General features: G+C 52.1%; 1 protein-coding gene across 1 annotated transcript; it reads right to left on the bottom strand.

Moving 5' to 3' along the window:
• Positions 1–4349: 4349 nt before the first annotated feature.
• Positions 4350–8968, bottom strand: LOC311204645 (tektin-3-like; the record flags this gene model as incomplete). The annotated part of the gene is made up of 7 exons (XM_084281044.1): positions 4350–4596; positions 4774–4928; positions 5177–5399; positions 6531–6674; positions 6825–6895; positions 7825–7908; positions 8411–8968. 7 exons carry the CDS (start codon positions 8966–8968, stop codon positions 4350–4352), a joined length of 1482 nt encoding a protein of 493 aa, XP_084137170.1.
• Positions 8969–12415: the final 3447 nt, after the last annotated feature.

Below are 12415 nucleotides of genomic sequence, written 5' to 3'. Positions count from 1 at the left end.
ACTGGAAGCTGGCACATGTGACACCCATCTACAAGAAGGGCCAGTAGGAGGTTCCCAGGGAACAAAATGCCTGTCAGCCTGACCTCGGTGCTGGGAAAGGTGATGGAACAAATCATCTTGAGTCCCATCACGTAACACATGCAGGCACCCAGGGGATCAGGCCCAGTCAGACTGGGTTTAGGAAAGGCAGATCGTGCTTGACCAAACTGATGTTTTTCTGTGACAAGGTGACCTGCTCTTTGGATGTGGGGAAGGCTGTGGATGTGATCTACCTGGACTTCAGTGACACCTTCATCACTGTCTCCCACAGCATCCTGCTGGAAGAACTAGCTGCCCATGGATTAGATGTGTATAGTCTTTGCTGGGTTAGAAACTGGCTGTACAGCCAGACCCAAACAGTTGTGGTGAAGGGAGTTAAATCCAGTTGGCAGCAGGTCACACATGGTGTTCCCCAGGGCTCAGTGCTGGGGCCAGTTCTCTTTAGTATCTTCATTAATGATCTGGCTGAGGGGATCAATTGGACCCTCAGTAAATTTGCAGATGGCATCAAAGTGTGTGAGTGTTGATCTGCTGGAAGGCAGGAAGGCTCTGCAGGGTGACTTGGACAGGCTGAAAAAAGGTCCTCCAGGGGAAATTCCTTTGAAATCTAAGGAACCACTAAGGACCCAACTAAAATCCAAGTAGTTGTAGAAGTCTTGAGTTTTATAATGAATGTTACTTGAAGAGCCATGCTTGTAAGGGCTTTCTGGATGTTAATGAGCCCCATGGTGTCTTTTCTTCTGAGTCCACAGACCTCAGACACCAAGAGGACAGTGAAGGAATGTCTCCAGAAGTTCAAGTCAGGAGTAATGCCCAAAGCACCTTGAAGCATTAACAGGCCCCACTGGGAGCCATTGCTGGCAGAACCTCTCCATGGGCTCAACAGAATAGACAACTATAGACAAACCCAGGCAAAGCACAGGCAGCTCTGATGCTGAGGACACCCTGGCTTGGTCTGATGAAACAGAAATGCGAAGTGCTGACCCCCAGCCCCTGGGCAGGGAGATCCTGACCCTCACCTGTGTCTCAGGGCTCTTCCATGGGATGTGGGGAGTGTGACACCAAGGGAAGCATAGGGTTATTACACATGGTGGCCTCTCTTTAGGTGGGTGCAAGGAGGCAATGATGCTTTATGGCCATGAGGACAATGTGTCTCCTCTGAAGCCTCTGTGGCAGGGACATCAGCTATAGCCAAGGGGTTAAGACCTCATTTCTATCAGACCATTTCAGCCTGCCCAGCACCCATGGCCATCTGCACCACAGCCCATCCCACACTTCCCCTTGCCTTGTCTAGTTCACCTACAGACTGCAGGCAACCACACCCCGTTCCCCACTTTGATTTCACTCCCTGATGTCCCTGCCTGTACTGCTGTCTTTCCCTCCTCACCAGCTGATGCTGGAAACACAAAGCTGCCAACTCATCCACACTTCCTCTGAGTGACTTCTAGCACCACAGCACTACCCTTAGAGTGACATTTCTTTATCCTCATGTCCACTCTGACCTTCAAAGTCACAGTTTTACATAGACTTTCTTATGTTCTTTCCACACAGAACGAAGTGGGCTTTCCCTCAGCCTCTATTCCCCAGGCTAAAGATGCCCTGGGTCTCTCAGCCTCTGACCTTCAAAGCTGCAGATTTGCTGTTGTGCTGGAACCTGTTGTGGTTTCGCTCCAGCCAAGCACCACACAGGTGTTCCCTCTCTAAGAGGATGTGTTTGGAAATTGAGGAAGGGGAAAGGGAGGGAAAAGGAAACCAAAACAACCCAATCCTTTTGAATTGGGATAAGAACAGTTTACTGGGACAGCAGAGAGAGAGAAACAACAGTAGGACTTTGTAGCAAAATATACAAAACTGGTGATGCACAATGCAGCTTCTTGCTGAACCGCACAGCTCAGACCTCACAGCTCAGAGCTGTCCTGAAACTAGACAGTGCCCAAAGCCACGTGTCCTGGAGGGGTAGCCTTATCCTCCCACCAGCCTCTCGTCATCTGCTGAGCATGATGTAATTGACATGGAAGACCCACTTTGACCATGTTGGATCACCTGTCCTGGCTGTGTTCCTTCCCAGCTTCCTGGGTGCCCACCACCCTTTCGTTAGCAGAGCAGCATGAACAACTGAAAGGTCCTTGAATGGTTGCACACAGTGAAATCATCCCTGTGTTATCAGCACTGTTGTCACCTGAACTCCAAAACACAGCATTCCACCCGCTGCTAGAAAGAAACCAGGCCACCTTTGTAGACACCAAGTGCAACACAACAGTGGGCTCACTCCTGTGGTCATACAGTAAGGATGATCCCATTGGTCAGTTATGTTCAACTGGGACTGCTCTGTCCTCTTCTAGGTACTTGTGCACTCCCAGTTGACTTATTTCTGGATCAGAATTAGAAAAAAGGCCTTGATGCTGTGCAAGCCCTGCTCAGCAGGGAACTGGCATGCTAATATAGAGTTTTTTGCTTATCAATCCAAACCACAGAATTATAGTGACACCAATATGAAAATTAATTCCATTCCAGCCAAAATCAGACCAGGAATAGAAGATCTGCAGAAGAGCTGGCAGCTGTGCTTGCCAAACCCCTTTCCATCATCTATCAGCAATCCTGGCAGACTGGGGAAGTTCCACTCAACTGGAGACTGACAGATGTTACACCCATAGACAAGAAGGGTCGAGGGGAGGATCCAGGGATCTACAGGCCTGTCAGTCTGACCTCAGTCCCAGGGAAGATCATGAAGAAAGTCATCCTGGGAGCTGTCATGCAGCTCATGCGTGATGGCCAGGGGATCAGGCCCAGTCAACATGGGGTTACAAAAGCTAAACCCTGTCAAACTAACCTGATCACCTTCCATGACATGGACGAGGGGAAGGCTGTGGATGTGTCTGCCTGGTCTTCAGTAAAGCCTTTGACAGGGTTTCTCACAGCATTCTGACTGAGAAACTGGCTGCCACTGGCCTGGACAGGTGGACCTTCAACTGGGTTAAAAACTGGCTGGATGGCCGGGCCCAAAGGGTGAATGGAACCAAATCCAGCTGGAGGCCGGTCACGAGTGGCACCCCCAGGGCTCAGTCCTGGGTCCAGTCTTGTTCAACGTATTTATCACTGACCTGGATGAAGGGATTGAATGCTCCCTCAGTGAGTTTGAAGATGACACTAAGCTGGGAGGAAGTGTTGATCTGCCTGAGGGTAGGGAGGCTCTTCAGAGGGATCTGAACAGACTGGACCGATGGGCTGAGACCAACGGGATGAAGTTTAACAAGGCCAAGTGCAGAGTGCTGCACATGGGACAGAACAACCCCATGCAACGCTACAGGCTGGGGGAGGTTGGCTGGAGAGCTATCAGGCAGAGAAGGACCTGGGGGTGTTGGGTGACACCAGGCTGAATATGAGCCAGCAGTGTGCCCGGGCGGCCAAGAAAGCCAATGGCATCTTGGCTTGTATCAAAAACAGTGTGGCCAGTAGGTCTGGGGAGGTGATTGTGCCCCTGTGCTCGGCATTGGTGAGGCCACACCTTGAGTATTGTGTCCAGTTCTGGGCTCCTCACCATAAGAAGGACATTGAGGTCCTTGAGCAAGTGCAGAGAATTGCAACCAGGCTGGGGAAGGGGCTGGAGGGCAAATCATATCAGGAACGGCTGAGGGAGCTGGGGATGTTTAGATTGGAGAAGAGGAGGCTGAGGGGAGACCTTATCACCACCTACAACTACCTGAAGGGAGGTTGTAGAGAGGTGGGCGATGGTCCCTTCAGCCAGGTGACAGAACATAGAACAAGGGGAAATGGCATGAAGCTGTGCCAGGGCAGGGTCAGATTGGATATTGGAACAGGCTGCCCAGGGAGGGGGTTGAGTCACCTTCCCTGGATGTGTTCAAAAAAAGGGTGGATGAGGTACTTAGGGATCTGGTTTAGCATAGGATGGGAATGGTTGGACTCGATGATCTTCAAAGGTCTCTTCCAACCTTGTGATTCTGGGATTCTGTGTTTCTTCTGCTGCAGCATTAAAATCCATTAGGGATGGCAACAGCTAAGTACTCTCACAACTAGCTTGACTTCCCTTGGTGGTTATTCCACATCAGACTTACTCCTAAAATCGCAGCCTGAAAGGGTAGGGATCAACACCTGTGGCTGCATTTGCTCTTAGTCACTGATGGGGTATTTTCAGCTCCTTTCTGGCCCACTGGGAAAGAGCAGTGGAAAGGGAAAAAATAAAGGGGAAAACAAATACTCCTGGTAGACTGTGTAACACAAAAAGTCTAATCATTTATTGTCAAACCATCTCCAGAAAACTGGGAAGGCATTTGAACCAAACTGGGAATATCTCAGTTGCTGTGAGTGCAGCTGAGCCCAGCCTGAACATACCCCAGCAGCCGCACTGTGCTGGGACAGGTCTTGCGCATCGCCAGGCACTTCTCCTGGTCAATGAAGAGGGAGTTGGATTTCACCACCAGGTCGTGCTCCAAGACAGACTTGTTATGAACCAGCCTTTGCAGCACGTCCTCGCTGTCTCTCAGCCGCTGCTGAAGGCTCTGGATTGTCTCATCAAGTTCACAGACCTCGTTGACAAGGCTGGAAAACAACAAAACACCCTGTTAACAGTCCCCTCAGAGGGATGAACAGGCCCAGGGGTTGGGAGTCAACTGTCTTTGAGCGCCTTCACATAGCCTCATGCCCATGTCAGGCTTCCAGGAGGTGTGAGGTTCAGGGTTTCCTCACAGGCTGCTGCTGGGCACTCTGGGCACTTACCGGAGCTGGGCAGGGTCCCGGCACAGCTCCATCTTTGGTCTGCGGATGCGTTTGTCCAGCCGGGTCTGAGCCACTTTCAAGGGAAACCCTTTGTCCCGAATGGCTTTTTGAATGGCTTCGATGCTCCTCTCCAGGTGGAAGATTTCCTGCAGTGTCTGCCAGGAGAGAGACACGTGTGCATCAGTTAAAAACTACATTCTCAAGTGACCACATCATTTCCCTTTCCCTCTGTCTGCAATAAACCCCAAGTTGGATACATGGGCTCAGACTCCTGTCGCTCTGCCACAAACAGAGGCACAGATCCATCAGCTGTGTCTCTTGAGGGAAAAGCCTCTCTCTGCCCTTGCTGTCACAGCAGAGGTTCCCGAGCAGTGTCCCAGCCAAAGGGAGAGCTTCAGGCTACCTTGCTCAGCTGGGCCTGAATCTTCCTCTTGGCATCAGCCGTCTCTGCGATGCGGTGGGTGAAGGCGCAGTTCACGCAGTGGAACTGCTGTCGCATCTCATTGTCTGTCCCCACCAGCAGGTTCTCGATGCTGTCCCGCAGCTGGGCAGAGGCTGCCCGTTCGCTCTGGGAGCGCAGGATGTTCTTGTCTGTGAACTTGGCCCATGACTCCGGCACTGAGATCCTGGCAGACAGCGGAGAGGAAAGGAGAGGTCCCTGCTAAGCCCGTGCTGCTGAGGGCACAGACCCTGCCAGGGAGCAGCAGGGACTGAAAGTAGGGTAAATCATTTGGCCGTGGGGAAGGGAGACATCTGGACACCACTGGATTGATAACACTTATCAAACCATGACATAGTCATAGAGAAAACTGGGACACTTACAAAAGCTCGGACAAACCAAATTCCCCCAGGAAAACAGAGATTTTCATCAGACCTCAGCTTGATACTAAACCAAGTGAGCACTAGATAATAGTCAATTCCCTGTCTGTATTCATGAGGAAGTTCACGCCTGTGCAGCAGCCCAGAACAAGGTCAGCAAAAGACGTTAGAGACCACAGAAGGTCCACTTCAAACATGCTGATCTGCCACACATTTTACCCGCCTCTGAATTTTGGCATCAATCCTTTGCAATTCATTTGCCTGGCTAAATATGTCCAAGCTCTACTACAGATAATTATTCAAACATCAGAAAAATGGAATCAATCTCTGCCCCTCCATAAACCACATGTGCCTGCATGAGCGGATTTACTCCTCAGCCCTTTGCCACTCTGGGCATTTCTCTGCAAGGGCTGGTTCAGGTCACTGTTCCTTTACTGCCACGCCCAAGCTGAATTCCTGGCCCCCAAAAGCAGCTGAACTCTATCCTAGGACCATGGTCTCTTTATCTTCTGTGTCATTTTGGCTCCCTGCCAGGCCCTCTGTATGCAGGGATGAACTCCCCAGACTTGACATCAATGACGAGCACTCAGGCAAGCACTGAGACATCTTGGAAACAGACATCAAATGTGTGTTTGCATGAGCTGTGCAGAGGTGCTGGGCTGCATTCATTTCCAGGCTGATCTCTGAGCCCTGACAGAATGCTGACCTGGGTGGGAGTCGGTTTTGCCCGCCCAATGTTCGGCATCCTGCTCCAAGCCAGGAGTTGCTCTCCCTTTATGGGGAGCGGAGCCAAAGGTCCCCTCTGAGGCGGGGGTCTCCCAGCGGGATGGACGTGCCATGCAGAGACACACGTGCTTACAGCGAGCTGGGGAAGAGCAGCTCCCTGCCAGGGACAGGCACCGCGCATGCTGGGGACGGGAAGCCCGGCGGGCACTCACGTGGCATCCACGCGCTCGACCCCTCGGAAGTAGCTGATGCTGGTAGAGCTGTTCCTCAGCTGGTGGCACTGCTCGTCGATGCGGTGAGCTGCCTGCTTGTTGGCCAGGTCTCTCTCCACATCGTGCTGGGCCAGCCTGTTGGACCTTCAACACACAAACAGCCACCGTCACAGGGGATGGAGGGGTGCAACGCTTTCCTCCCCACGCTGCTTCCCTGCAGCACCCCTTGGGCAGCTCATAACAAAGGCAAGTGCCTTTCGGCCCCACAGCAGGGGATAAGGAGCTCCTCCTTACACCAGCTGGGCTTCTGCCTGCTCCAGGTGCCGTCGCATCCTCTCTTGGCATGACCTGATGATGTCCAGTTCCTGGGCAGAGGCAAAACACCGGCCCATCAGCATCTGGGCTCAATTGCCCTGCGCACGCTCATCCCCATTCCCCATCAGCATTTGCCCTGTTGGCTTCCAAAATGCTTTCCTCCCCAGGAGAAACCTGATCCATGTGGGACAAGAGCAGGTGGCCTTGACTTTGGTGCCAGTCCCCACCATTTCTCACAACATTCAGCTCCACCAAAGGCAAGCATCTCTTGCTTTCAGCTCCCTTCAGCACACATCCCTCCCATTTCTGATGCCCCAGGTGGTTCGTACTCAAACCCAGTCATTTTGCAGCCCTCCTGCCTGCAGGAGCCAGCTGAAAAGGACACCCAGAATGGGTCCCAAATACTGAAAAGCCAAACAGCTGTTATGGACGTGGCAGCTCGGATTATTTTCCCAAAATACATTTTCATCTTTTCATAGTTTAAAGCCCAACTGATAAGAAAAACTGTTCCAAGGGAGTGGTGGCTTCACACTCCCAGGGCTACAATTCCCTTCCCAGTTCCACGATGCCTTTGCAGCGACTGTATTTTGCCATTCCCTGCGTTAGGATCCCATCTGTCCTGCCAGCTCTTGCCCTGCTTGCAAGAGCTTACAGCAGGCTATACAAGGCAGGCAGAGGGGGGCATGGTTTTAGGATTGCGGTTAAATACATTGCCTAAGCAAACAGAGCAGCAGTCCTGCTGCGGCCTCCTTGTCAATGGCATTGATGAAGATATTAATTAATGCTGGTCCCAGTACAGACCCCTGGGGGACACCACTTTTCACACATCTCCCTCTGGACATCCAGCCATTGACAACTCCTCTCTGGATGTGACCATCCCGCCTCACCAGGAGCCAGTGAGGGAACAGGGCTGCAAAAGCCTCTTAGAGCAGCTTAGGTACAAGTCCCTGGAACGCCTGATCTGCGTTGCCAGACTTACCACAAAGAGCTGTTTCTCCACATCATCACAGACCAGGTCGATGCCCATCCGCTTCTCCCGATGAAGCAGACACTCCTGCGTGACCTGTTGGGGACACACCGTCACTGCTGGCTGCAGGGACAGGCTTCCAGATAGGGATGGTCCCCACATCAATTGAAGGAAGAAAGGTGGGCACAGAGGTGACAGCAGGGGAGAAAAGGGCCCAGGGCATCAGCAGCGAGTTGCTGAGCTGCCATGGCAGCATTGCAGCACCATGAGGGAGCACATGTGCCCCTGGTGCCAGCCCAGCTCAGGGTCAGGCTTGATGCTGACCTCGCCAGGGCCTCATAGGAAGACCTGGGCTTTTGTCTTCTGAGCCGGGGCTTTGGGTAGAGCGCTTCTGGAAACATTGGCTTCACCAAGTGCTGCTCTGATGTGCTCAGCGTGTGCTGACAGGGGATGCAGCAGGTATCAAGGCATTTCTTTGTTACCAACTTTTGTAACTCAACTGTTCCAGAGCTGCAGTGAAGCTTACTGAGACATTTGAACAGCTGCAGATGTGTCGGCAGCAGGCTACAGCTTGCAGCCCCCGGGACAGAACGCTTACCTGGAGAGGGGCCTCCGTGTTGGCCAAGGCTCTCTCCAGCCGGCCCTTCATGTCTGCCAGAGCGTTGGTCTCCTCGATCATCATCTCCTGCTCGTGGCGCAGCTCTGACTTCCAAAATATGATGTCATTGACACGCTGTCCCAGTGTTTTGGTGGTTTCTCCCTGGGTTTTCCGTGTCTGCTGGTATTTATCTTGCATCAAGCGGGAGCTGTCAGCTGTCAGACACTCTGCAGTGTGCCGGACAGTCTCTGACCTGTTGTAGTTGGTCAGGTTGGACCTGTACCAGTCGCCAGGAGTGTATCTGGTGAAGAGGGCTGTTTGGTGGGAGATGGGAGGAAGTGCCTCTCTGGGGGTTAGCTTCTGAGAGCTTTTGGAAGAGGGACCCACAGTGGGTTTGGCCACTCTGGGCATCCAGGGGGAGCTGAAGCTGTTAGGCAAGGGGGAGGAAGGGAAGCGATTCTGAAGGCTGGAGGCTGTGCTGATAGGAGGCAGAAAGTTGCGGGGTGTTGATCTTGGGTGGGTGTATGTAGTCCTCAAGGGAGAGCCGAGCAGCTCCATTCTGGGGTTTTGGAGTGCTCGTGGAGATGCTGAACTCGCTGCTGCACTGCCGAGCTCTGTGGCAGCACTGCCAGGGGCCCGGTGCCCTCAGTGACACAGGAGCAGTGGGCCGTTGCCACGGGCGCAGGGTGCTCAGCAACCCGATTGTTCCCTGGAACACTCCCTGCAGCTGCCAGGGCAACAGGATGCGGCCATTGCGCAACCCAGGGCTCTCCACTGGCAACCCAGTGAGACCCCTGGGCAAGAAAATACCTTCCTGTGACATCCTAGTTCCTCTCCTGCACCACTTCTTGCCCTCGCTGGGCAAGCAGGTACAGCTGTTGGGCAGCTGTTAGTGATATGGTTTAGTCTTTGGTTGTCTTGTAAGGAGCAGGCAGTTGTACTCATGAAGCCTTATGGGGCCCTTCCGACTGCAGAGATTCTCTGATAGGAACCCAGTGCCCTCAATGGGCAACCCACTGCAGATTCCATGTAACCTAAAGCCTTTTCTGGGCCACTTCATCCTTTCCCTGGACAATCCCCAGTGCCCTTAATGGGCAACCCAGTACAGCATCCCAGTGCAAGCCCTGGGCAAACCAGGATCCTCACTGGGCAACCTGTTTGCCAGCACTGCTGGCCCTGGGCCAGCCCGTGGCCAAGCAGAGACCTCGCTGGGCACTACACCAGGGTGTTGGTGCCAGCACCACAGGTGAGGAGGTTCCCAGCATCCCCAAGAGCTCCACCATGGCACAGCCTTGTGCAGCACCATGGCATCATGCCCCAGTAACCCAGTGACATCAGGAATGGTTCCTGGGGAGGGCCCTTTCCCAGTTATTCTAGGCTTTACGTGGAGAAAAGGCACCCTGTCCCGCCACTCCTGCTTTCCATGGACACACACACACAGAGTTGCCCTGCTTAGGAAAGCCATGCCTCTGGTGCCAAAGCTCTGACATAAACTGTAACTCAATGTGTTTCATGTGTACAAAGTTTAACATGCTTTGATTTCACTTGAACCACGTCTTCTCCACATACTGCAAGGGGATCGATCTCTCTCTCTCCAGTGCCTGGAGTACCTCCTGCCCCTGTCCTTCACTGGCCTTGGTGTCTGCACAGTTTCTCACATCTCACTCTCTTCTCTGTTGGCAAAAAGCAGCTGCTTGTGCTGTTTTCCCTCTTAAATATGATTTACAGAGGCTCGGGATATGACTCGTGTGCTGGGCCTTGATCAGCGTCAGGTCCGGCCCTCAGTCAGCTGGTGTTGACTCTGTCGGGCCTAGGGCAAGCTTCTAGCTGCTGCTTGCAGAAGCCACCCCTGCAGCCCTCCCTCCTCTGCCAGAAACTTGCCACACTAAACCAAAACACACAGTTTGTCCCCGAGCAGCGACCATTTGAGCTCAGACACAAAACAACCTGCAGGCAGAGGCATTTTGCCACCAGAGAAGGGACCGAGAAGAAGCAACCAGCTGCGCAGACACCAAGGCCAGGCCCGAAGTTCACTGGGTGTATTAGTTGTGGTAGTTGTAATAAACCTTGTATAATCAATTTGTTAATCAAACCGGTAGGCAGTTAAACTATGTTAACCTCTGTAACTGAGCTGTTATGAATCACAGTTGATGTGAGGGTACAGGATCACGATATACAGGTAGTGTAGTTATGCAGTGTAGTTATGGGAAGCAGCTCTGGGAACTAACGGCTTGGGAAGGACAAGAGAGTCTGTGTCTTTTCCTTTCTTTTTCATAACAAAGGACTTACTTGTGACAGTCTCACACTATCTCTGGGAACAAGGATTCGAGGGCGGGATGGCATCCACCACCGATACATCGTTTATCCCCTTGTTACAGAAAAACTGACTCTCAAGGACATAAAGTAGCTGTGTCAGTTTGGTGAGGCTGTGCTGCTGAGACGGTTTCTTTAAGCAGCAGTTAGAGTTTTCTGCCAGACTAAACTATAAACAATGAGCAATTCAAGGCCAAAGTTGCTGCCTGAGAGACAGTCGAGCGCCTCTGAGAATCACATAGAGGAGAAAACAACCCAAAAGCAGCTGCATTTTGCCACCGGAGAAAGGAGCGAGAAGATGTAACGAGCTGTGCAGACACCAAGGCCGGGAAAGGGCAGGGGAGGAGGCGGCCCAGGTGCCGGAGAGAAAGATGCCCCTGCAGCCCCTGGAGAAACCCATGGAAAAGGCCGAGCCCCCACCTGCAGACTGTGGAGGGGCTCCATGCTGGATGGAGCAGGTGGAGACACAGAGATGCTGTGACCCTACATTGTAACAAGCCCCTGCCAGCACTTGCAGCCATGAGGAGAAACAGAGACACAGAGACAAGTGAGAGAGAGATTTGCACCAGAACAGGTTTGCTGGGGGAGGCTGGTGACCCCACAGAGGACTGGGACTGAGAGACATTGTGATTGATGACTGCACCCATAGCTGTGACCCACGCCAGGGCAGCAGGTGAATAGGTAAAGCCCTGGGGAAAGGATTCACGTTGGAGGAGTTCACGGAGGACGATCTCCTGTGGGTGAGACCCCACGGTGCAGCAGGGGGAGGGTGTGGAATGAATGCCCTCCCCCCTGGCTGAGAAGGAAACCAACTTGCAAGGGACTGACTGAAGCCCCCATCTCCCAGTCCCTGCCCCCCTGTGCTGCAGTTGGGGGAAGAAGGGAGTGAAATGATGACTAGAGTGAAGTCTGCTAAGAATGCAGTGGTGGGGGGAAAGTGTTTTAAGATCTGGTTGCGTTTGTTTTAAGATCTGGTTGTGCTCCCAACGCTGGTTTCTTCACTGTTCTTTGTAGTGTAGTGTAATAAAGTAGGTAGTTTCTCTCTTCTTCACTTTGTGTTGAGTCTGTTTTGCCCATATCATTGCTGACAGAATGATCTCTCCCTGTCCTTATTTTGTCTCCTGAACCTCTTAATATGTATTTTTTCCCCTGTCCAACTAAGAAGGGGAGTAACAGACTGACTTTGGAGGGCGTCTGGCCTCCAGCCAGGGCTAAACCACCACACTAATACACACCTGGAGGCATTCCCTGAGGACTAGTGCAGCTGCACTGCAGTTTTTGGGGGGGTAAAATGTGAGATAGATTTGAGGTTATTCTGTCCCTACAGAGGTCTGGATTTGCAGCAGGTGGCTTTTTGTTGTTTGGGGTTTTTTTTTATCAAATACTTTCTGACTCAGAGAAAGTGGAAATCGCCTTCAGGCTAATAGAACCAGTTGTTTTTTCTTTGCACGCTGAGGTTTACCTCCAAACTGCACTTTATTGAATGCACTTTGTAGATAGAACCTCTTCTTTTGTTACGTTGCAGTTAACTGGGGTTAGTACCAGGCTGACATCTGGCAGACAGCTGATTTTTCATGCACAGAACTGGGAAATAGTGGAAACCAGCAGGTGCTTTTTATTTATTACTTTTTCATTTTAGCTCTTCTAAAGGCATACAGGAGGAAAGAGACACAAGGAACTTCTGCTGTTATT

Source organism: Gallinula chloropus, assembly GCF_964237585.1.
Source record: "Gallinula chloropus genome assembly, contig: HAP1_SCAFFOLD_221, whole genome shotgun sequence".
Lineage (NCBI taxonomy): Eukaryota > Metazoa > Chordata > Aves > Gruiformes > Rallidae > Gallinula > Gallinula chloropus.
Note: the sequence above shows the minus strand (reverse complement) of the source record. Positions and strands in the feature narration are given on the sequence as shown.